The sequence below is a fragment of the Labrus mixtus genome, chromosome 5 (genome assembly GCF_963584025.1).
Source record: "Labrus mixtus chromosome 5, fLabMix1.1, whole genome shotgun sequence".
Lineage (NCBI taxonomy): Eukaryota > Metazoa > Chordata > Actinopteri > Labriformes > Labridae > Labrus > Labrus mixtus.
In genome coordinates, this window is record NC_083616.1 from 14,716,821 (window position 1) to 14,738,790 (window position 21,970).

General features: G+C 39.9%; 5 protein-coding genes across 5 annotated transcripts in view; 3 read left to right on the plus strand and 2 right to left on the minus strand.

Moving 5' to 3' along the window:
• Nucleotides 1-6,604, plus strand: part of ssbp2a (single stranded DNA binding protein 2a) — a 52,699-nt gene extending 46,095 nt beyond the window's left edge. The window contains exons 6-17 of the mRNA XM_061037994.1: nucleotides 921-980; nucleotides 1,094-1,160; nucleotides 1,760-1,830; nucleotides 1,913-1,980; nucleotides 2,319-2,367; nucleotides 2,461-2,496; nucleotides 2,608-2,662; nucleotides 2,750-2,820; nucleotides 2,964-3,042; nucleotides 3,184-3,212; nucleotides 3,338-3,436; nucleotides 4,377-6,604. Coding sequence (XP_060893977.1) covers nucleotides 921-980; nucleotides 1,094-1,160; nucleotides 1,760-1,830; nucleotides 1,913-1,980; nucleotides 2,319-2,367; nucleotides 2,461-2,496; nucleotides 2,608-2,662; nucleotides 2,750-2,820; nucleotides 2,964-3,042; nucleotides 3,184-3,212; nucleotides 3,338-3,436; nucleotides 4,377-4,406 — 714 coding nt within the window. The 3' untranslated portion in view covers nucleotides 4,407-6,604. The remainder of the gene's footprint in view (nucleotides 1-920; nucleotides 981-1,093; nucleotides 1,161-1,759; nucleotides 1,831-1,912; nucleotides 1,981-2,318; nucleotides 2,368-2,460; nucleotides 2,497-2,607; nucleotides 2,663-2,749; nucleotides 2,821-2,963; nucleotides 3,043-3,183; nucleotides 3,213-3,337; nucleotides 3,437-4,376) is intronic.
• A 1,143-nt stretch (nucleotides 6,605-7,747) lies between these two features.
• On the plus strand, nucleotides 7,748-10,088 carry LOC132974155 (uncharacterized). The gene is made up of 6 exons (XM_061038000.1): nucleotides 7,748-7,989; nucleotides 8,763-8,905; nucleotides 9,046-9,110; nucleotides 9,237-9,365; nucleotides 9,453-9,548; nucleotides 9,635-10,088. The coding sequence occupies exons 1-6, from the start codon at nucleotides 7,861-7,863 to the stop codon at nucleotides 9,712-9,714; spliced, it is 642 nt and encodes a 213-aa protein (XP_060893983.1). The 5' UTR covers nucleotides 7,748-7,860; the 3' UTR covers nucleotides 9,715-10,088.
• Nucleotides 10,089-10,662: 574 nt separating this feature from the next.
• LOC132974156 (saxitoxin and tetrodotoxin-binding protein 2-like) lies at nucleotides 10,663-12,230 on the plus strand. Its single transcript, XM_061038001.1, has 6 exons — nucleotides 10,663-10,794; nucleotides 10,905-11,050; nucleotides 11,142-11,203; nucleotides 11,330-11,440; nucleotides 11,531-11,632; nucleotides 11,907-12,230. Exons 1-6 carry the CDS (start codon nucleotides 10,684-10,686, stop codon nucleotides 11,942-11,944), a joined length of 570 nt encoding a protein of 189 aa, XP_060893984.1. The 5' UTR covers nucleotides 10,663-10,683; the 3' UTR covers nucleotides 11,945-12,230.
• A 199-nt stretch (nucleotides 12,231-12,429) lies between these two features.
• f2r (coagulation factor II (thrombin) receptor) lies at nucleotides 12,430-15,370 on the minus strand. The gene is made up of 2 exons (XM_061037996.1): nucleotides 15,240-15,370; nucleotides 12,430-14,100 (listed from the first exon to the last, which is right to left on the minus strand). The coding sequence occupies exons 1-2, from the start codon at nucleotides 15,343-15,345 to the stop codon at nucleotides 12,896-12,898; spliced, it is 1,311 nt and encodes a 436-aa protein (XP_060893979.1). The 5' UTR covers nucleotides 15,346-15,370; the 3' UTR covers nucleotides 12,430-12,895.
• A 203-nt stretch (nucleotides 15,371-15,573) lies between these two features.
• Nucleotides 15,574-21,970, minus strand: part of iqgap2 (IQ motif containing GTPase activating protein 2) — a 31,728-nt gene continuing 25,331 nt past the window's right edge. Inside the window, exons 28-38 of the mRNA XM_061037995.1 lie at nucleotides 21,351-21,435; nucleotides 20,982-21,214; nucleotides 20,213-20,345; nucleotides 19,239-19,341; nucleotides 19,001-19,142; nucleotides 18,053-18,140; nucleotides 17,694-17,906; nucleotides 17,440-17,600; nucleotides 17,147-17,290; nucleotides 16,488-16,596; nucleotides 15,574-16,201 (exon numbers count right to left, since the gene is read on the minus strand). Of these exons, the coding sequence (XP_060893978.1) occupies nucleotides 16,088-16,201; nucleotides 16,488-16,596; nucleotides 17,147-17,290; nucleotides 17,440-17,600; nucleotides 17,694-17,906; nucleotides 18,053-18,140; nucleotides 19,001-19,142; nucleotides 19,239-19,341; nucleotides 20,213-20,345; nucleotides 20,982-21,214; nucleotides 21,351-21,435 (1,525 nt within the window). The 3' untranslated portion in view covers nucleotides 15,574-16,087. The remainder of the gene's footprint in view (nucleotides 16,202-16,487; nucleotides 16,597-17,146; nucleotides 17,291-17,439; nucleotides 17,601-17,693; nucleotides 17,907-18,052; nucleotides 18,141-19,000; nucleotides 19,143-19,238; nucleotides 19,342-20,212; nucleotides 20,346-20,981; nucleotides 21,215-21,350; nucleotides 21,436-21,970) is intronic.

The window sequence follows — 21,970 nt, forward strand, 5'->3', positions numbered from 1 at the left end:
TAGTTGATTTCCTGTTTTGGAGAGTACAAAAACATACTGTACCAATTTGCTCCATGAAGTTTTTAAAACATTTCTATTTCAATGAATGGTGCTTGGAAAAATGTTTTGTTTTTTTCCCCTCTAATCTCTTGTGGGAGACAAGGACTGCATATTCTATCCCATTAATTAATTATGTTTAACTTTCTTTGTTTAATTATTTCAGTTTTTCTGTCCTGTCTTAGTATGTTGTTTTTTGGTAACAGAGTCTTAAAATGGACTGTCTTCTCTACAGCCTCACACTGCAACTGTAGAATGGCAAATGGACTTGAGCTTGTATAGCACTTTTCTAGTCTTCTGACTACTCAAAGCGCTTTTACGACGCAAAAATTAAAAAGTCAAAAATTAATTGGAGGGCCCTCCAACCAGCGTTTATCACCCGCAGTGTTCCAACGCTTACTCCTCTTCCTTTTTGTTACTCTCTCTTTGCTTTTCAAAACAACAATGCATGCTATGCTTAGCAGGGCATCGAGAGTGAGTGCTGTCAGGGCCCGCTTAGGGAGGTTCCTACTGTCATTGGGAAATGTGCACATTTTGAGCTACTGCTGTGGTGTAAAGTTTGTCAGCCCTCGAGGCCCCCTTACTGGCCTGGGGCCCCAAGCAGTTGTCTACCTTGCCTGTTGACAATCAGCACCTCTGACTCACACACTGATGGTAGAGGTTGCTATATCAAGAGTCCATCAGTAATAATTAATCCATTCATACACATTCATACGCCACTATCGAAGCTACTGGAACAACCTGGGGTTAAGTGTCTTGCCCAAGGACACATCGGACATGTGGCTGCTGGTGATTAAGAGGGGACCCACTCTGACCATAGCCGTCAGTACATGTGATCGGTCATATACCCAGGGTGATTTATCTTTCTCTATGCTGTTTTTCAGCCATTTATGTCACCCCGATATCCTGGAGGACCCAGACCCCCCCTCAGATTACCCAATCAGGTAGGACCCACACTGACACCTGCGGGCAGCAGATCGAACTGTGGCTAGTGCACATGGAATGAATCTGTGTGAGGGATTTTAATACTTATTATGGACCTTATTTTTCTCCTTAGGGACTTGGAGGAGTTCCAGGGAGCCAGCCTATGTTACCCAGTGGAATGGACCCCACAAGACAGCAAGGTACACATGTACAGACACACAGGGATACACAAATACATGTGTTGTACGTCAGGAGGACGCAGCTAGGATAAGTAACAACACTGGCATTATTTTAATCTTTTGAATCTCTGGTCACAAAACTTAGAGGCTTATGTCATAGAACTGATATCTTTAATCTGGTATCAAGAGTAAGAGTCCAAAGCCATGCTATGGGTTTTTTTCTTTTAGCATTTTAAGGTATTAATGCTTTGTCTGCATGCTAACATGCTCACAGAAACCACATCCACATGCTGATTCCTCTTTGTGTTTTTGAAGGTTTTGGGCTGAAAATTAAGCTCTACAGCAATCTGCTTTTACACAGACAATACTTATTAGCCTGATAAATGTATAGTGTCTTGTTATGTAAATTGCTGACGTCCTTCAGAAGCTCTTAGAAAATACACTGTCCAGCTAAATACAGGGAACATGAATGTGAATCTTATTTGGATAGAGAGGTAATAAAGGTCCATATCACAGAAAATGAGTGACAGAAGAATACGATCTGAATGATACATTCAGCCTATAGACAAATAGAACTAACGGATGTGTGGCTGTTATTTGACTGTTTTTCTGTAATTCAGGACATCCAAATATGGGAGGACCGATGCAGCGGATGACTCCACCTAGAGGCATGGTACCACTCGGGCCCCAGGTAAAGGACAAGATGCACTGTGAGCATATTTTCAGGCTATTTGTTCTATTAGTAAGTAACTAATTTCAATTCTTTATTTTAGAACTATGGAGGTGGGATGAGACCACCACTGAATGCACTTGTTGGTCCTGGGATGCCTGGCATGAACATGTGAGTGTTTTTTTCTACATATTGTAACTCTAATTAAAGATTGTAAATGGAAAAAAAATCTCCCTTTATTTCTCTCACTCGAAGGGACATCATAAGATACAAACATCCCTTTTTTCTGTAGTTTTTAATTAAAACTTTACAGTTTGGTCTTGGCTCGTAGAGGTAGGTCTGGAATTGGGGCTAGGAGCCAGCTCTTTTCTTTTGCCTTCTTTCTTTTCTACTTGATGTTCCCATCACCTCTCTTAGGCAACAGAAGGACTTGTTGTTGCCAAATGAACTGGAAAAAAGGAAGCTTGCCAAAGGCAGGAAACTAAAGTGTGTGTTTGTGTGTGTTCCAGGGGACCTGGTGGGGGTAGACCGTGGCCAAATCCTCCAAACTCAAATTCTGTAAGTGCTCCGAAGAAAGACACTTAAAAGAAACTTGAACTCTTCTTTTATTTCTTACATGATCTTACATGATTTCATTCCTCGTCTTTCCAGACCCCTTACTCTTCTGCATCTCCGGGAAGTTATGTGGTAATTATGTTTAAGTTTAAACTGGTAGATTTAAAGACGGCAGCTGGGATTCCAGGCTGTCATTCACTGGTTCATTTAGAGGTCTTATGGAAATCAAAATTGTCGTTTTAGGGACCTCCGGGAGGAGGGGGGCCACCAGGGACTCCAATAATGCCAAGTCCAGCAGGTAAGCTCTGTGTGTGTTTCTCTGTTCTGTGGGTGTGTATTCCCTGTTATTTTGAATCATCTTATTGTCTCTCTTTTTGTTTTCCAGATTCAACCAACTCTGGTGACAACATGTACACGATGATAAACACAGTTCCTCCTGCAGGAAGCCGACCGAATGTAAGACACATTTCTAACTTTCACTTAAGTGAAGATGGTTGTTCAGTTTGTGTGTGGGTTCAACAGCTCTTAAATTGTCATTATTAAATTCACTGTGAAATATATTCAGGTGGGTTAATGTCTACTGTGTATGTTCTCCTCAGTTCCCCATGGGTGCAGGGGGAGACGGTCCGTTAGGTGGAATGGCTGGAATGGAGCCTCATCATATGAATGGATCATTAGGTACAAGAACAAGTTACTTTAACAGTCTGGCTGCATGACGCAAAATATTTTTTTGAGAATATTTGCCCAATCATTTCAGCTAAATGAGCATTTGATGATATCAATTCATGGTTTATTTTGTACTTGTGCTCTTTCTTTCAGGGTCAGGCGACATGGACAGTCTCCCCAAGGTAAAAGAAGAGATTCATCTCCTATGACACCCCAATCTGTAGGCTAATTGTTCAAGATTTTAGCAGCTTTAGTAGGGTTAGGATAAGGTTATCAATAAGTTGTTTTTCACATATTTTCTTAACAGAACTCTCCTGGTAACCTCAGTATGAGTAACCAGCCCGGGACCCCCAGAGAGGATGGAGAGATGGGAGGAAACTTCCTCAACCCTTTTCAGAATGAAAGTGTAAGTAAAATATAGGATCTTTGTTGTTTGAGGGCTTGAAACTCTAGTAAGTTCAGCTTAAAAATATTTTTTTAAAGCTTTTGAAGGACAAGTTTTACATTTAGGCAAAACAGAGCCAATTGGCTCATAATGAAGTCAGTTAAATCGGTTATGTTGAATGATAACGATTTATAAACAATAAGCTTCAGCTCATGGGACTTCCTGGACAGACTTTCTGTGATTTCATCTGGTTGCCTGGCAACCTGACTTTATCAGCAAAATGCTACTACAGAAATGACATTGGGATTAAATAAACTAGCTTTAGAAATACAGGTAGTTGATTTGTTCAATTCTGATATCCATGCAAGGTGTTTTCTCATTTTCTGGTGTTTATGTCAAGCTTAGCTAAGCTAAGCTATCTGGAGCTGAATACTACAAGGCAAACACGCAAGTGGTATAAATCTTTTCTTCTGACAGTGCAGTGTTAAAGCAAGTGTTCGCATTAATGATGTTTTTTTAGGCTGAGCTAAGGAGTAAGGACTCTTCCTCTGCTCTTTCATTTCCAGCTCTGACCTGAATCAGTACTGCGTTCTTGCTTTCAACCCCACCACCACCCTAGCATCCACCTTTAGGCTCTGACTAGGGGTTTAAGATATTATATCATGTTGAATGTCCCTACTGGGGATCAATCAAGGATTGTCTTACCTTAAAACTCCTCAAATTTCTGTATGTAAAATAATCTGCAAGGAGTGAAGAGGTCAGAGTCTAGATGCCACATAAACTATGTTCTACTTCTGCAATAAACATTTCAAACAAATAAAACACTAGTTGTGTGTCTGAAATGAAAATAATTAGACATAATGGGAGCAGTATCAATTAAGTATCCTTTTAGATGACGGGGGGGATAATCTCTCATACGCACAAATCCATACACAGAGCTTTTCGCTTCTCATCCCTGCAGTACTCACCAAACATGACGATGAGCGTTTGAAGACTTCTGAAGCGGGTTTGGTCATTCCCTCAGTAGGATGTTTTGGATTTGTGAAAAGCAGAGGGACTGGATATGATGTCATCAAGACCAGTGACTCCTCCTCCACCACCTGACAAGTCAGGACAGTTACCCCAGGCCCCTTCCTTCTGTACCCCCCCATGACCCATACGTTGTTTCTCTTTGCTTCTCCTGTTCCCCCCCCCTCCCCCCTCCCCCCTCCTAAGTGATGACTTTGATACATTCATCAGTTCTTCCTCTGCAACTTTAAGACTGTACAAAGGAACCAAATTAAAACTACCCCGAGGAGAACTCTTTGTATATTTCCATACAGAGACTGTGGACACACTCTTCTCACAGATGACGTCTCTGCCTTCTGCATCATATCATGGAGTTCGTACCCAAAACAAAAGGCCAGTATCCTATTTATCCTACAGTTACAATTTTAATGGACCTACAGAGATATTGATACTTTTTGATCTATGAATAATGCAATGTGACTGGCTGTTATGTGGATCATCACTTTTCTTTTACTGACCAAAAATCGTGTCCATTACTGGAAGGTTTAGAGCAAAGTAACAATCAGGTTACCACAAGGTTCATTTGAGGCTTGTCTGTGGGAACTCTTGTCATTTGAAGCCTTGTTTAACTCTTGTGTTCGTCTCATTCTAGCATTAATATTGTCCTCACCACTATCATTTGTTTCAAGGTCTAATGAGGCAAATGAAGTGCAGATCAAAATCAACTCTGTAATTTCTTTTCGAAAGGCTTCAGCACATTTCAAAGTGTTTGGCTGAAGGCTTTTTTTAAGGCCTAAATCAAGACTATGTATCTGTTTTTGTATAGTAGCCACTGTTGCATGATCGTTTTAAATGCTTGATTATTCTGCAACAGCAACAAAGCAAATAAGAGTCATCTGGCTTTATAAGTGACTCCATTAGAATAACATCTAGTTCAAGTTTTTAACATGACAGCAAAAAGATACTGGTCATAAAATACAAGGTAAAGCTGTAGAAGCAAAACCCTAAGTGTACTTAATTTAACAGTGGTCCGTTTCGAGCTTATGAATTCAACTTTTGAAATGATGGGAGGAAGAGTGCGTGTGTTTTCTCCTTTCAAAGTACATAGTCATGCTTTAAATCGGCTCAGAGTGAGCTGTTTTCACAGTTCTGTATTCAACGCTAAACCTTTCTTACAACTGCAAGGATTCCTAATGTGAGTGGTTTTTTTTAAAGGGGATTTTACATTCTCTTGGCTGCACAAGCATGGGGGGAAGCTGAAGTTTAGGAGGAGGAGAAGTTTTTGTGTTTCATGGGTTTGTTTGCTTCCTAAGGTCTCATATCTAGTTTTTTTTTTTAAGCCTCAAACCAAATCATATATCAGTTTTAGAGGGTAAACTGTCAGACACAAGCTGATGCAGTCACTTCAATCACTCATTGTTTATTGTCATCCGGGTAAACTGTGATCTCAGTGGGATGGGAAAAGTCCATGACAGAAAGCTCGAATGAGCTCGTTTTCAAATGAGTGTTTTCAACTTTTTTCACTGCCCGAGATATCTTACCATCATGTACAAAAGGTCGATACTCCTGTGAACCTTCTCCTCCCCCTTCTATTACTGCAAAGTGTACAGCTCACAATGTAGCTCCTCTGTCTTGTATGTGTATTTGATAATAATATTATTTAAAGACAAACTCTGAGAGAATTATTGCAAAAGGGAGGGATGGACTGACGATTCACTGTCAGAAATGAGCCCAAGGTATAGTATTTTTTATTTTTGTGTTAGATTAAAGCCATAAGTGGGAGTACAAGAAGACACATTTGTAAATTGGATCATGTTTTCTGTTTTGTGGCAGTATACTGGACTCCATTTGTGATGTGTTCCTTTTCTCTTTTTTATTCTTGTATTATGTTTTTGTAAATACACAGAGAAGTATTTCATGGGTTTTGAATATGCTAGCATAAAGCTTCTCTCCCCTTATTCAAAGTGTTGGCTCTCTGGTTTCTCTTGCTATAACCTGATAAATCTCGTTGAAAGGTAAGGCCCCTCTCTCTCTTTAGCACCCAGTGAAGTCCCCTGTAGCCTCTCAGCAGTCTTTTCTGCTGGACTGTTTCTAAGTGTGGACCGATCTGATTCCCTCACTCAGTTTTTTTTTTCTTTTACAACAACTGAAAACAGGAGGGAATAAAGGTGAGCAAAGATACATGTCGTATTTTGTCATTTTTAAAAATATTATTTTTCTCTTCTGGGTGAAGGTTGGAAGTAAAGCTTGATACAGGTTGTGGTAAAGGGTGCTGGTTTAAACATAAGTATGGCTAAGTAATGTCTGTGTAGGTTCTCAGTCATCCAGGTAATGGTAAATTAGGAGCTTGATCCAAAGGCAAGTGGACTTGTTCTGGTAGTCTCTCTCTCTCTCTCTCTCTCTGTCTCTCTCTCTCTCTCTCGTAAATTCAGTTGCTGTGTGCTTCATATCACAGCCTCAAACAATCTTCAGTCACATCAATTAAGAGTGAAATTCACAAAGAAAAACAAAAACAAAATGTATGATGTTAAATGTTTGGGATCTATCACCTCCTCTTTCTTAATCTATTTAATGCAGACATGTATTTATGACATCTGCATCATAAAATCTTTGCTTTACAAAATTGAAACCCAGCCTTCTAAAAATGGGGCCATAATAATACATTTGGTGATTTGCTTTCCAATATTGATATAAAATGTTTTGCATACACCCTAAACACATATTTATGACTGTCCTCCTCTTCGGGCCTTTGTGTGTGTAACCTTTTTTTTGAATGTGGAGCAGAGCTGGATGAACCGTATTAACATCTGGAACTGTGCAGTGACACTCTCCTCTGTGTTAGCTAAATTTCTATAATCACAATTTTCAGCTAGAAACAAATATACCTTTTTGTCAGTACTTAAAAATATTGTATCCCCTAAAAAAGTTTCCCTTACCTAAATAACACAGGGGGACAGGCATGTTATGTAACGTAGCAGCTACCCAAAAGAGACAAGAAAACAATAATGAAACCTGCAGTTAAAGTCAGTATTCATGATTGTGTTAAATGTATGCACTATTGAAAAATAATGGAAATATTTGTAATGTTTCAAAGCCGATTCTTTTGTAAAATCAAAGATGAAGACAGCAGAGACGATGTTTTCTGATGTTTTTCAGTATGTGAGTATTTGCAGGAGGTTGTTCCCATAATGAAAGATGCAGGGGCCCTGTTTTCAGCCTCTGCCAGATGGCTCTTATGTAACAAGATAAATAGGACAGGATTGCTTGCGAGGGGATGTGAAAAGTGAAGCAAAACTGTTCCCTCCAGGAGAAGAATAGTGTTTCTGTGTGTGTGTTTTTGTGTGTGGCCCGGCCCCCTCTTACACAACACTTCCCAAGGTTCCTCTGAGGGGTTTCTAGCTGGCAGGATACTGACTCTAGTGCTGCTCTGTGACTGCATGCTTTCTGGAGTCATGGCTGCACAGCTGGTTGTCGCTCTCCTGGCTCTCACCTCCCTGTGCGCTGCTGCGCCTCACCTGGACTGTAAAGAGCTGGTGAAGCCTCTGGTACTGGACAACCACAGCCCTGTGAGTATCAGACATCATTCGTTCTCAGCTGGTTGTAGGTGTGAGGACAATCTCATGTGTGCTGCATGTTGAAAAGCTGAATTTGTTTTGGTGTTCATTTTTAATAATTCAAAATATGGCTCAGTTTAGGCCTAATTATAAATGCAGTATAATAGGGCTTTCACACTTGTGATATTTTCAGGAGGAGTGTATGAGTATGTGAACGCTAACAGCCCAATTTTTCTCTCGGACTTTATCCGGAGTTTCTCCTGATAGTCTCCCGCTGTGGGGTGTGTATGTGAACAGCCAGGTCAGGAGAATTTGGGGAGCAATCCTCCCTAAATTATCTGAAGGAACAGTTGCATCTGTGAAGTCAATGTTATCTGTGTGTCAACCTGCTTCATCATTTTGTTTAAGTTAAGCCCTAGCATATCTATTTTACCATGAACATTAAAGCATCTTTTAGATTAAGCTACAGTCTGAGCACAAACAACTTAGACAAAAGAACTCTAGATTCTAATTTTCTTATATAACCTATTCAAAATAAATCAATATGAATTCATTCTCTTCTTTGTAAAAAAAAAATTAACCACAATGTTGCAACAGTAAAAAAAAAAAAAAAAAAAGTGCACAAAGGCTCCCTTGAGCTGTTCTGGAGCTTTCAGTCATACTGCACACAAACTTCCTCAGCGGATAATTCAAATTTTAGTATTATCAGGATTTGGTTCACACGTTTTTATTTATCCATCTGACATTTGTTTGAACAATTTTAAAGGCCTCTGTGTTTGTGTCAGATTTATGGAAAGTGGGTGCTCCATGTGGCATCATGGGATGAGCCTGGTTTGAAGCATGACCTGGTGGCAGTGAACTCATCATGGGTGGAACTGTCCTCTTCATCAGACAGCAGCCTCATCACCATCTACTGGGCCGACCGCCTGTAAGGACTTCACCCACAGCCACATGACTAAATAGTTACTTTCTATTGTCTCTCATAAATAAATCATCGTTGTCTGTCAGTATGCAGTCAAAAGTGTACGGTGGGAGATTGATTGTTGCATTTTTTTTTCTTCATATGAGGGGAGACAAATGCCTTCAGGGTCTAGCCAATGCCTCGGTCTCTGGAATGACGAGTCACACCACGTGTATGTATCACAGAATATTCACAGTATTTCTTTTGTTAATAATGATTTTTGCAGCCAAATAATGTAACATTTTATTGTACAAATGTGTTTGCAAACGAAACACTTTTCATGAATGTCATCTTAAAGTTACTATCAACGGTCACACGTCATATCATGATGGGAAGTACTATGAGACCTGCGCTGACTGCCTCCTTTCTGAAGACACCACCCTCCTCCCTGACGGCAAGTCAAAGGGAAGATACCTTTTCCTTTTCAGTAAGTTGTTTCAATGCTCAATCTGATTTTTAATATAGTAAACAGATATTTTGATTCCTGGTGGTCACTCTGTCTCCACTTTTGAAGCAAAGACTGGCAATCTGGAGCAATCTGAGCTGGAAATCTTTAAGAAGCAGGCAGAGTGTCTCAACTTCCTCCCAGAGTACTTCTTTGGAACCACAGGTCAGCTGTCATTTTAGGCTCTGTTTCTTCCTGGTACATACTTTGTGCTGCTGTCTTTACAATTTGATTATTGCTTTTTATTTTAGATCTGTGTCCAGATGACAGGAACGCTGCTGCTGCTGATAAAGAGACCACTGAAGCTGAAGTCCAGCCTCCTGAAAACTAAAGCTGCATTAAGAGCCAAACACGTTCAGCTAGACCAGCTCTAAATAGTGTTTTGATCTGAATTATTGATTTAACATTGTGCTCTGCATTAACTTTCCATCTGTCGTCAGCGAGTTGGAGCAATGATGAGTTCATATCCTGATGGTTTTTAAGTCATGTTAGATATGTGGTTAGATATGAGCAGAAGTCTTATTGTTGTGTAATTCCGCCTGCATAAGTGGTTGAACTTTTGTTGTTAGTTTAGGACATGTGAGACTTCTTGGAATATTTTGGTAATGTAATGGTTGAAAAATCCAGTGTAATCAGCATCTGTAAATAGTTCTGTGTTTTTAACTGCCTGCCTGAGATAAATAAACAGCCTTCATTCCCCCTGTGCTCTGTTTTCTACTCATTTATTTCCACCTTTATTCGGAAGAAGTGTACAACTTGTAAGCTCCCACATGTCTTGATCATTTTTTAGAATAACAATGCAATGCTGTGTATAAAGATTACGAAAACTATTACACCTCTTCTCATTTGTAGCACTGTTTCCATAAACTCTAATAAACTCTGTTGCTAAGTAACACCTTTGTTTGTGAGAAAGAAAAAAAAAAGACATCAGACTTTTAAAACTGTCACCAGCAGGGAGCCCATGGGATACAACCTTAGTTCTACTGAATAAAAGCCTCTTGAGCTCCTTTGTAAATGTCTCACGGCCCAGACGAGCCGTGGCACCTTGCCTGAGTTCATTCAGGGGCAGCGGTATACTGACAACAGAGGGCTGTTGTGCTGTCCTTTCATTGTGGAGCAAAAGAAGCTCTGCATGGCCATTGAAAACCTCCACTGGTGCATCTGAGCATGCAGGACCCCCCCCTCCTTCTCCAATATCAGTGCTTGCACAACTCTTTGAAAATGAAAAGGCGATAGATGTTTCCTGTTGCAGCTTCGGTAACATCCTCAGCAGTGTTGCTGTCTCGTCCTCCGTCTGAACATGGCTATATCTGTTGTTGTTTTTGTGTTGGCTCTCGCTTCCCTGAGTGCTGCAGCTGCACCCGACTGTAAGGATTTGATCAAGCCTGTTTTGCCAGAGGACCCCAAACTGGTAAGTTCTGCGTATGATCCTTTTCTGCCGCTTCATTGAGCACATCATTAAAGGCAAACTCAGATATTTTTCTTCATGCAGTGACATTCATTTTGACTTTCTATATGAAGGTTTTTGGTAAATGGGTGTATGTAATGGGAGCTGGTGACCCCAAGCAGTACCACAAAGCACTGGAGTCTCTGAAAAGCTCCTGGATAGAGTTGTCACCCACGACTCAAAGTCAAGTTATGACATTACGTTGGGGAGACCACTGCTTGTAAGTGTAGTGGTTTAATTCATTTCAGCATGTTGAATGCTAAGCTTGTGAAAACAAAAGTGTGTCACTGCTTTTTTTTTTTGTTTCTAAGTGATCGATGTCTCATGGGGGAGGTGAATGCAACAGTCTCAGGACTCGCCACCACGTTCAGAAGTAAGTGAAACGTGACAAGCTGCTTATATCTGGAATGATATTAACAGGATAAATAAGAGGAGAGCATATCAGATTTCTGTGTAAATAGAATTGTGAAGTAAAGAGTCCCTCCTTCTACATTCAAAGAGAATCTGTCAGACCATAAAGGACATATTCTGCAGACTTGCTCTGACTGCCTGCTGTGGACTGATACCTTTCGAAACGGGGATGCCACCGGTAGATTCATCCTACAGTTCAGTAAGTTCTGTCTGTCCTCGAGGCTTTTAACACTTCTTTTTTTTTTTTTTCAGTTAAAGAGTTTTTAAAAATGTCTGACTTCCCTTTCAGCTAGGACAGGAAAAATAGATCCCAAAGATGTTGAAATCTTCAAGAAACAAGTCGGTTGTCTGAATTTCCCAGAGAACTTCCACAGCTTTGATGGTAAAACAGGTCAGTTGAGTGAGGCTGTAAATATAAAGCTGGATTTAAGTGGATGTTATGATATACAAGCTGCCACAAGGGGGAGACATTGTTTTAAAGAAAGTAACCTTTACATATGATTATAGACTTGGGCTTAATGCTTGATTCATTTATAACGTTATTGATTGATACATTTAATTGTCAGGGATCAATATGGAGAAAATATTTTCCGTGATGCAGAGGAAAGACTTGCCATTCACTTTACTTATTATTCTCTTGCTCTTGTTTACATTTTCTGTTTCAGAGCTGTGCCCTGATGACAAAGACAGTGACCAGCATTAAAAACAGATGAAGACACAGCAACATTTGCCTGAAGAATAAATATGTATACGATGTTTTAGAATTGTTCTTTATGGAATGAATTAATTCTAATGAATTAATCTAAACATTAGATTTTTATGAACATCTTTTTTGATTTATAAAGTTGTGAATGTACTTTTCAAACCTTACTGCAATAATGATACATAATAGTAGTTATTTTTTCATTTAACAAATCCGTGTCTTTATCATAAGTACTGTTTATAAGATTAAAACTTGATTATTGCAATAAAGTTAATAGCAACTTAAAGCTACTGTGAGGAGTTTTTGGCTGATAATGGAACAGACTGAAATTCTTCATGCTGCATCTAAATGACCTCCAGAAGCAAACTAAACCATCAGAGAGAAAATGTCATATTACTGTGTGGTTATTTTATATGCCTGTTACTCTGCCACAGGGTAGGCCATAAAAAGCATGCTGCCCAAAGCAGCCTGTTTTTAATTTGCAATTAAAGATTTATTTTGAGATTCACGTTAACATTTTAAATCAAGCAGGATATGGGTTTTTTTTTGGACAGAAAACATTACTCACACAAGAAAAGGAAAGAGATGCAACTTCTCGCTTTGTCCACAGGGGTCGCCAAAGACGGCACAACCTGAAAGTTCTTCACAGGAGCTTTAAATTAATGGGGGGGGGGGGGAAGTTCTGCTACGCTGGGTTTGAAATAAATTCAACATATTACAAACTGTCACACTACTCGATATATTTCATTTTTACAATAACAAGAAAAAGCTAATTTAATGTAAACAATGTTTCAAACAACAATATCATTTAAGAACAAATACATTCACAACGCACTTCTGATCCAGCCAAAGCATTTCTTAAGAAGAGATTAAAATATATTTTGAATATGTGGTTCCACACAGTTGGGCTTGCATGTGGGTCTTTTCAGTCTCGCACACAAAATCGGTCCTTCATGCCACCAGTCTGCTGTACTGGCTCGCCAGGCCTGTTTGAAGGCTCTCCATCTTGCATGACCTGGTGCTCTCTGTCCGCCTGCTGCTTCTCATACTCTGCGTCTCTGAGCTGCTCTTTGCTCCTGCTGGTCTCCGACACCTGAGAAGCGCTAACACCTGCTTCTGGCACTGAGATGAGCCGAAGTAATAGAGGACAGGATCCAGGCAGCAGCTTAGACTGCCCAGGCACATGGAGATCAGGTATGCCTGATAGGAACTATCACTGGACTTGTGAGACAACTGGACGTAGTGAACCATGAGAATGATGTTGGTGGGGGTGAAGCAGATCACGAACACCACCAGCACAACCACAGCCATCACCACGGCTCGAGTCTTCTTGGAGCGGTTCTCCAAGCTGGCTGCAAGCAGAACCTGAATGATACGTACGTAACAGACGACCGTGAAGACAAGAGGGACGAAGAAGAAGATGGAGGAGTAGATGGGGAAGAAGTAGAGATAGTAAGATTGCAGTATTTCCACATCCTGCACATCATGGCAGGTGGTGATGCCCAAGTCTGACAGAAACATGGTTTGGCCAGAGATGAGGAGGGGTGAAACTCCTCCGAGGGCTAAGAGCCACATGGCGGCACACACAACTGAGGCAGTCTGAGGGCTGCGCCATGTCAGGGAGTTCATGGGGTAAACCACTGCCAGGAAACGGTCCATGCTGATACACGTCATGAGTAGGACTGAGCAGTACATGTTGCAGTAGAAAGCTGCTGTGACGACCCTGCACATGAAGGAGCCATAGATCCAGTTGTTGCCGTTGTAATGGTAGGCGATCTTGAAGGGAAGGAGAAGGCCGAACAGCAGGTCAGCACAGGCCAGGTTCAGCATGTAGATTGCTGCTGGTTTTCTTGGACGGATGTGACGCAGAAACATCACCATGGCAACCAGGTTGAGGGGCACGCTGATGATGAAGACGAGAGTGTAAACAGTGGGGACAAACTTTGTCGCGAGGTGACCCTTCAGAAAGTGTTTAGCTTCCTTTGAGACGTGGAAGTTCTTCTGGTGGTGGGGGTGTGAACCCTGGTGTGTGTGTTTTTTGACCGGTACCTGCTCCATCCCTGAGCCAGTATCCACAGACAGGTCAACGTAGTCAACAGGATCGTCAGTGGACATGACAAAGTGACCAGCGAAAGTCCGTGGGATGAGTCCTGAGCCTACGAAGAGATAAAGGTAAACAGAGCAGAATACAGAAGAGGTTTTCAAACTTTTTCTTCTTTGCCAACCTTATCCTGAATCATAACTTAAAAACTGGTCTAGATGTTTCTAAGAACTAAACATCTATATGAACACTTCGGTTCTTGGCAGCAAAGATATTCAAAATGGGTTTATTAGATTTGGAAGGTTTTTTTTCCTCCATCTGTAGCAAAGGGAAAAGTGGAGATGCATTGTGAAGATTGTTTTTCTGTGCTGTTGTTACCTGCTTAGAAGTTTAGCTAATTTTACTTTTTAAAGTTGCGTAAAGTATTTCAAAGTTGCTTTCACATGAAAAGGCAAATCACAAAGTTTTATTTAATGATTGTACTATTACTTGTGCGATATCAATAATGTAACATTTGACTTTGATGTCCAATTAAAAAGCCTATATATAGCCTGTAAGGCTATTTTTTAAATCTTTAACTTCAGTCATTTGTTAACAAAAGTAAGACATCAAAGTGGACAGATATAAAGCATGTTAGTGTAGAGTACAAGATGATATCCTTTCTTAATCCCTCGAGGAGGAATTCAATGACACTCTGTTGTTCAGACATGCTGCATATGAAAGAGCGCCCAAGCAGTTGGGGGTTTGGTGCTTTGCTCAAGGGCACCTCGGCAGTGCTCAGAAAAAGAACTGGCACCACTCCAACTACCAGGACCATTTCTGAACTTGGACTTGAACCAGTGACCCCTCTGGCTCCCAACCCTAAGTCTCTACAGACTGAGCTACTGCCAACCCAAGTGAATAAAATGAACACTGAACTTTGTAGCAGTTCCTATAAGCCCATCGTTCTTAAAACAAATCATGATCCAATTCCCATTACTAGAAAACAAAATTGCATTTTCAGTCACAAATTTGTGTAAGCATGTCGGGAGATGAATGCAGAATCAACAAATCCACACCACCATATATGGTAAAAGCTTGATATATGAATACATTGGACCATGGAGCGGTTCAATTAAATTAATAAATAAAACAGATGAGATGCAAAAACCATTATCCAATCATGCATTTGTAAAACCCATTAGAGTAAAGTCTAATAATAAAACAACACAATGATCTATATTGAACTATTACAGCTATTTTAAAGGGGCTTACCATTTAGAGAAGTTAGAGCTGAGCTGTGGAGAGACAACAGGACCACCAACCCAACAAACAGGTGAACCATGGCTTTGCTGTTAGTCCTCTCAATATTTTTACACATTCAAGTGAGCAGAAATGATCTGTTTGCTAGAGGAGTAACTCAAGTGTTTTTCTGCTGGTATCAAACATGTTATTACATCCCAGTGTGGATACTCCACCTCCTATTTGGTGCATTAACTCCTCCCTGTTACAGTAAAAAAAAACTGACCTTCTTCAGACCTAAATATATTCCCTTTGAAAGCTTTAATACTGGCAGATGTTACATATCTGCAACAACAGATACATACTCTACTTTTAGACATAGTTTATTATGAACATTGTTCAAATGTTAAAAATCACTTGCATGCTAATTATACATATTAAAAACATCAGTTGTAGCTTTTATTTTATTTTTTTATGATTTATTATTTAAAACATTTCTTTAAACATCTGGATAAAAAGGCACTGGTCATGCAGGTGAGTGGGTATGTAGTCTGAACTCTAAGACAGTACGGCTTCTTCTGAAATTTCCATCAAAACTTTTAAAGTAGCTTAAACTTACAACTAAGTATCTTTTGCATAGTAACATGAAAACAATAAGATTTAATTCATAAAATACATTACATTTACAATCTCCACGGCGAAAAAACACAGAACAGACACATTACGTTGGACAATAACAGAATGCATTTTGGTGTGATCCATCAAATTATAATCAGAAGAAACACGACACTGTCCTGCACCGTCCAGCAACTCTGTTCTGTCAGAAGGCACAGTCTGTCTCCCCTCTCCTGATGATTCCTCCCTTCTTCAGCTTTACTCTCTCATTTCCCGTAGAATTTCTTGTTTAGGAGGAAGATGAGCAAATTGACATTGACTTTGGCTTTATCAAACATCTTCATGACAGCAACGCCTTCGTACTGCAGCTGTAGGAGGTCCTGGGTACAGAATAGAAATAACAGTAAATGAGAAAACACATTTTAAAAGCTTGTTAACGCCTTTATTCAGAGAAATAAGAGGCTTACTCTGAAGCTTTGCAAACAGCAGAAAGACAGCTGTGTTAGCAATGAGCTAATCATTTAGTTCTTATGTAAAAGTATCACAAAAAATACGTGACTCTGACATGACATAACACCTTATATGCTATGTGTGCCATCAATATTTAATGTTGACAAGAAAGACGCTTGATTTGGTAAAATCCTGACACAAATGGCAAAAGTTTACCTGGAAATGAAGCTGGACCTTTTCCATCTCAACTCCCATAAACTTGGCTTTCACTTCAAAATCCCCAACTTCCTCAGCAGGTGAAATGTCAAACATGATATTTTTGAACCTGAAAAGGAAAAGAGACAATAGCATGAAAATAATGACGGGAAGAAAGTTACTATTCAGCAACTGGAAAGCTACAAATCAATCATTTCAGTGTATTTTTTCTGATTGTTGAAGGAATACAGAAACTAAATGTCAGCATTTCCAAGAGACACTCAAACTGTTTTAATGCTTAGTTTAACATTTTAATTCAGAAATACAGGGAAGCAAATGATAATGGATTTAAGGAATTCACGCAGGGGGATGACGACAAACGTCATCTAACTGAACAATAACCCATGATCACATTTTTCTTTCCACAAGAGGACTGACAGGGCAATATCTTTTTTTTTATTACACACAAAGCTGTCTGATAGTCAAGTCTCATTCTATTTAAAATATATTGTTCCTGGAAAATAAACGTGTATAAACTAATGGAAACTAATAATTCTAGCTAAAATAAACCAATGAAATGTAAGCAAATAATAAAATAAATGTGTAATTGCACTGATATTCAGTGACCAGACCTTCAGGATCATTTTTGATAACTGTCTGTTGTGAACAGCTCAACTCACTGGTTTGTCTGAAGTCCTTCTATCTCCAGGATGACCCCCTTCTCATGCAGCCTCGCTGCTGTGTACTTCAGAGATTGCAACTTTGTCTTCTTACTTCCCTTACTTTCTCCTTTGCTGTCCAGTTTTATAGATCTACGGGAATTCCTGGACACACAAAAACAGAAAGGCTTTTTTATCACCGTGAACCAAAAAAACATCTACACAACAAAAAGATATCACACAGTGAGATGAGGATGTTTAAAACAAAAAAACTCTTCATTGATGGTTGGTTAAAAAGGTAAAGTACAACTCACTTCCTGTTGAGGTTATCCAGGCAGGTTTTAATGTAGGTGTCATAATAGTTCATCTGGTCCTGGTAGAAGGCGGTTTTGGAGTTCAGGGCTGTCAGTGTCTGCTGCAGCTTCACAAGCTCTGCCTTCCTTCTCTGCCTGTAGCGTCTTTGGTAGCGAATGTCCTGTGAGTTAAAGGTTGACTTCATAAATTCACAGGCTGAACAAGTCTAACAACACATATTAGGTTGCATCGCAGAGCTTCTTATGTACTGTACCTTTGATATGTCATTGATGAGGTCCTGGTATTTGTTACTTGCAGTGACAAGGCCGCCCTGCTCCAGGTTACGGAGGTTCCTTTGGATCTTCCTCTTCTTCTGCTCCAGAGGCAGCTGGCTGTCCTCCAGCACTGCTGGGCTGCTCTTCAGACCCTCCGGTGTTTGAGCATCCTGGACTGCCCGGCGCTCTACAATTTTCATATGTTCGGACTCCTTTAGGGGCAGAGTTATAAAAAGCTGAAAAAAACCCTGACAGAACTCTGAAGTGAAACGATCAAGACGGTGTTCAAAATGATTGACAAATAAGAAGGGCTTTTGTAGACCAAGGTGAGAGAATAGAAGATAGCAGATTTTATTACCTGTGGGGCAGTACTTGGGGTGTCAAGAATATCAGGTAAGGACTCTCCAGACTGGATTCGAACCACATCCACAATGAGCTTTTTTGTCCTGAGAACAAACACAGTGACGAAGATCATCTTTGAGAGACAGACCTCGCTTTTTCATTTTGTGTCAGATGTAATGTCACTTTAACAAACAGAAAAAGGAGCTGTTGTCATATGGAGGAAACACTCGGTCTTAGTCTCCTTGATTGGATTTCGGACAAAGTGTTGATAAAAACTCATCATATTCCAGACATATAACTTGTCTGTTACCACTCTGTCACTGCAGTTACCCAGATTTAAAAACAATAAGGGACGAATTAAACACCAAAGCCTAATCATCTCCCTCTCATCTATAGAACTGCTTCAACTTCACAAGGAACATTGTTTGTTTCTCCAGTTTCTAATCAAGCTATTGAATATTTTGTAATGACATTTAGTTAAAAGAAAGTTACACCATGAGCAAAATATCAGATTGATTTTGATGTAGGAATTCATTCAGTATGCCACCAAATGCTGGGCATGGTCAATAATGAACATACATGCATATTGGAATGCCAAAAAATAAGGACAAAATCCCCACTAGTCTCCTGAAAGAGAAACTATTGTACAGACGGATGCGTGTTTTCTGCAAGATAGCCCTGAACAACAACCTCTTCCCCTTTGGACAGGAAACGATAGAAGAGCAGGAAAGGCAACAAAGACACATTACTGAGTGATAGCCACAAGGAAACACACACAGTGTCATCAGAGGTTGAAGTAGAGTACATCAGAAGGTTTTCATGGCAAAAAATTAAATAAAGTACGTAGTAAGTGTTGAAAAGTATTTTGTCATATTGTAAGAATTCACTTGATTGGAAACATCAACATGCAGTTCAGTTAATGTGTAAAACTATCTTTGTCCACATCCTCCAACACTAAACTTACTTTGTCATTAGAGTCTTCAAGTCTTTGTCGTCTCCTTCCAGCAGCTCAAACTTGCTGGTGAGGGTGAGGGAGATCTCCGTCTTGGCCAGCTGACTCAGAGCACTCTCTCTGTTTTGTTCATTCAGGTCTGCTGCTCCCTCACCTGAAATATAAAAGCACAGCTTGTAAAATGATAAACAACATACTATAAGACGAGATGTGATTAACTCGTTGTTGATATAAGTTTATTTGACGATACCGAGCAATGCCTCTACATCAGGGACGTCTCCCAGGTCCTGCAGCAGCTCATGTAGTAATTCATTGTGGTCGGGAGAGATGGCCTCCAGATGTTCCAAAAGCAGCTGAACAAACACAGATGTAACTATTAGAATGAAAAAAGCTGAAATATTTACTGTGAAACTAGACGATGAGAAAATACATAGACAAGCAAGTTCATGATTCTTAACTAGATAAACAACGGAAGACATGTAAGGAACACAGATGCTAATGTTATGGCACTGCAGATAATACAATCAAGAAATATAACGTTTATTCTTGACTCCGATATGAACCATGTTGGTGTTTTCTCATCATATCAAGCTAATAGACATGAAATGACAAAATCATCTAAGTGTGCAAAATGAAGGCTGAGGGAACATGTGCTATAACGAAGGTCCACGTCTTCGAAATCTCTGTGTGAATAAGTGCAGAGTAACTCTGATGACTAAAGGGCACAGGTGGCTTTTTGTACATCTTTCTGTTCTGGGAGAGGAACCCCTCCACTGATGCTTCCTGAGTTTATTCCAGTTTTACAGTTTGAAGTGTTTCGTGGGGGGAAGTTTTCCTCCAAACGGACGGTGTGATGACAGACGATGTCACGTATCGCTAATATTGTAAAGCCCTCTGAGGGAAATTTGTGAAATACTGTAAGGCTTTACAAAAAAACAAAACACTTGAGTTTAACCCATTGATGTCCTCAACTTGACCCTGCTTCAAAGGAAGTGGTGTGACAATATAAAGAACAATAATAGACATGATATAGACATGTCAAAATACACAAACACAAAGTACACATTGAAAACAGTTGTAGAGAAAAACAGAGTGAAACAAAGTAACTGTTAAGACAAAACTGACGGACAGAGTGAAGACTCGATGTTTGATAATGATGATGATCATCCTTACACTTCCACAGCTAAGTTTTAATCTGGAGAAGGTATGAGTCGTGTTTCTTACCGAGTGTGTATTGATGATCTCCTCTATTGAGATGTAGATGATAGGCTTGCTTAGAGTCACCATGTCTGAGTATTCGTCGATATTAAACTTCTCCTCAGGTTCAGGGACATCACATGCTGCCTGGAAAAATACCCTAGAAGAGGACAAAAATCAGAGGTAAGTGGTTGGTGGTCTTTTAGACCCACTGCTGTCTGAGATAACGCTTGGAATAAGGGAAATCACAAGCAGCTAAAATGCTGAATTGTCTCTAATATTGTTGTGCCTTTTTCAATCAAGGTATGTGCCTCAGACAGAGCAGTTTCAAGAAAAGTAATCACACACTTGGACAAACTGGGACTGACTCCTGGACACACTGTAACTAGCCCTCATGATTGGTTAGTATTCAATGGTGCTTCTGGACTTCAGTTTGTAGGGGCATGTCTAATAACAGCTGAAACAGCACATAAAAACTTTATTCTTTGCCTCCATCACCTCCGATTCCACCATGTCAGCTTCCCCTGTTCCTGACCTTCGAGTGAAATGTGTGTTGCAACAGCGTTTACTTTTTTAACAGCCAAACACAAGAACTACTTACCTCATGGGTTTTTTTATTGTTGTGTTTTGAACTTTAGCCTACTGTGTTATTATGACACTATGAAACACTTGTATAATACTTTTACCATTAAGACTGACCTGAGACTAAAACATGTTCACACACAAGTTCTCATGATCATTTGTATCAGCTACAGAGCATTTTTTGTTTGTCAATATTTGTTTTTTCCTTCCTTACTTGAACTTCTCATACGTCTGAGAAATATAGTTGTTCAACGGTGTCATATGTGCATTCTCGCCCTCAAACAGCTTATTAGCGGCAGCATGCTGCAGCATCTTTGCCACGGATCCGAGGTTACGGCGCTGGTCTGAGTGAAGCTGCCCTCCAGCTGACATGTCGATAATGTCGAAGCCGTCAGGAGCCACAATGGCTGGGTTCATGTAGCGGTAGTAGAGCAGGTTTCCTACTATCTGTTATGAGAAAAAGAGAGAACAAGATTATAAACCATCTGTAAAACTAAATCCAGTGAAGTATGAAGACGGGTCTGTATATTCTTCATTATTATTAAAGGGACTGCATTATGCATAAACATATATACACATCTACCTTCATCAGCTCATCCTCTGAGGCATCAGGAAACTTTTCATGGAGCGTGTTCTTCAGAACCTTTGCTATGTATCTCATGCCGTAACTACATGCAAAACAAAAAGTAAACAACATGCCTTTACACTCTATATGACAAATGAAATGGCAAGCTCAGGATGGAGAAAACAACAAAATGAAACATGAGCACCATCTGGTGGCTTGTAAACATAGTTCCAAGCTGTTTTTTTAAATGTTGTTTAGTAGTATTTTTAGGCAGCATATAAATATTAAGTACAAGAAGAAGTAAGCAAACCACTGAGTGTGCATGTCTTTACAGTGAACAGGTGTTGTTTTTGTGTGGCTAAAGTGCTCAACACACATTTCTGTTTTTGCAGTGTTGTTTTTGTTTGAGCATAACCAGATGACTGTTTCAAAGCATGATGTCCAGTAATGACCGTGCACCTGCATGCATCTGAAACCTTAACAACCAGAGTGAGTGACTAATGACACGTCAAAGCATATGATCATATTCAGTCTAGTGCTGTCATCATGTTATATCATTGTTAAAAACTGGCAAGAGACACTCAACAGTAGTTTTAGAAAATAAAGATTATGAAATCTGTTTGAATGGGGAACAGGTA

Excerpts from the sequence above, each read along its gene's own strand:
- LOC132974155 (XM_061038000.1), top strand. The coding sequence starts at position 7,861 with ATGCTTTCTGGAGTCATGGCTGCACAGCTGGTTGTCGCTCTCCTGGCT. Across the intron at positions 7,990-8,762 it reads TACTGGACAACCACAGCCCT|ATTTATGGAAAGTGGGTGCT; the intron begins GTGAGTATCAGA and ends TGTTTGTGTCAG. Across the intron at positions 9,549-9,634 it reads GTACTTCTTTGGAACCACAG|ATCTGTGTCCAGATGACAGG; the intron begins GTCAGCTGTCAT and ends TTTTTATTTTAG.
- LOC132974156 (XM_061038001.1), top strand. The coding sequence starts at position 10,684 with ATGGCTATATCTGTTGTTGTTTTTGTGTTGGCTCTCGCTTCCCTGAGT. Across the intron at positions 11,441-11,530 it reads TAGATTCATCCTACAGTTCA|CTAGGACAGGAAAAATAGAT; the intron begins GTAAGTTCTGTC and ends CTTCCCTTTCAG. Across the intron at positions 11,633-11,906 it reads CAGCTTTGATGGTAAAACAG|AGCTGTGCCCTGATGACAAA; the intron begins GTCAGTTGAGTG and ends TTTCTGTTTCAG.
- f2r (XM_061037996.1), bottom strand. The coding sequence starts at position 15,345 with ATGTGTAAAAATATTGAGAGGACTAACAGCAAAGCCATGGTTCACCTG. Across the intron at positions 14,101-15,239 it reads AGCTCTAACTTCTCTAAATG|GCTCAGGACTCATCCCACGG; the intron begins GTAAGCCCCTTT and ends ATCTCTTCGTAG.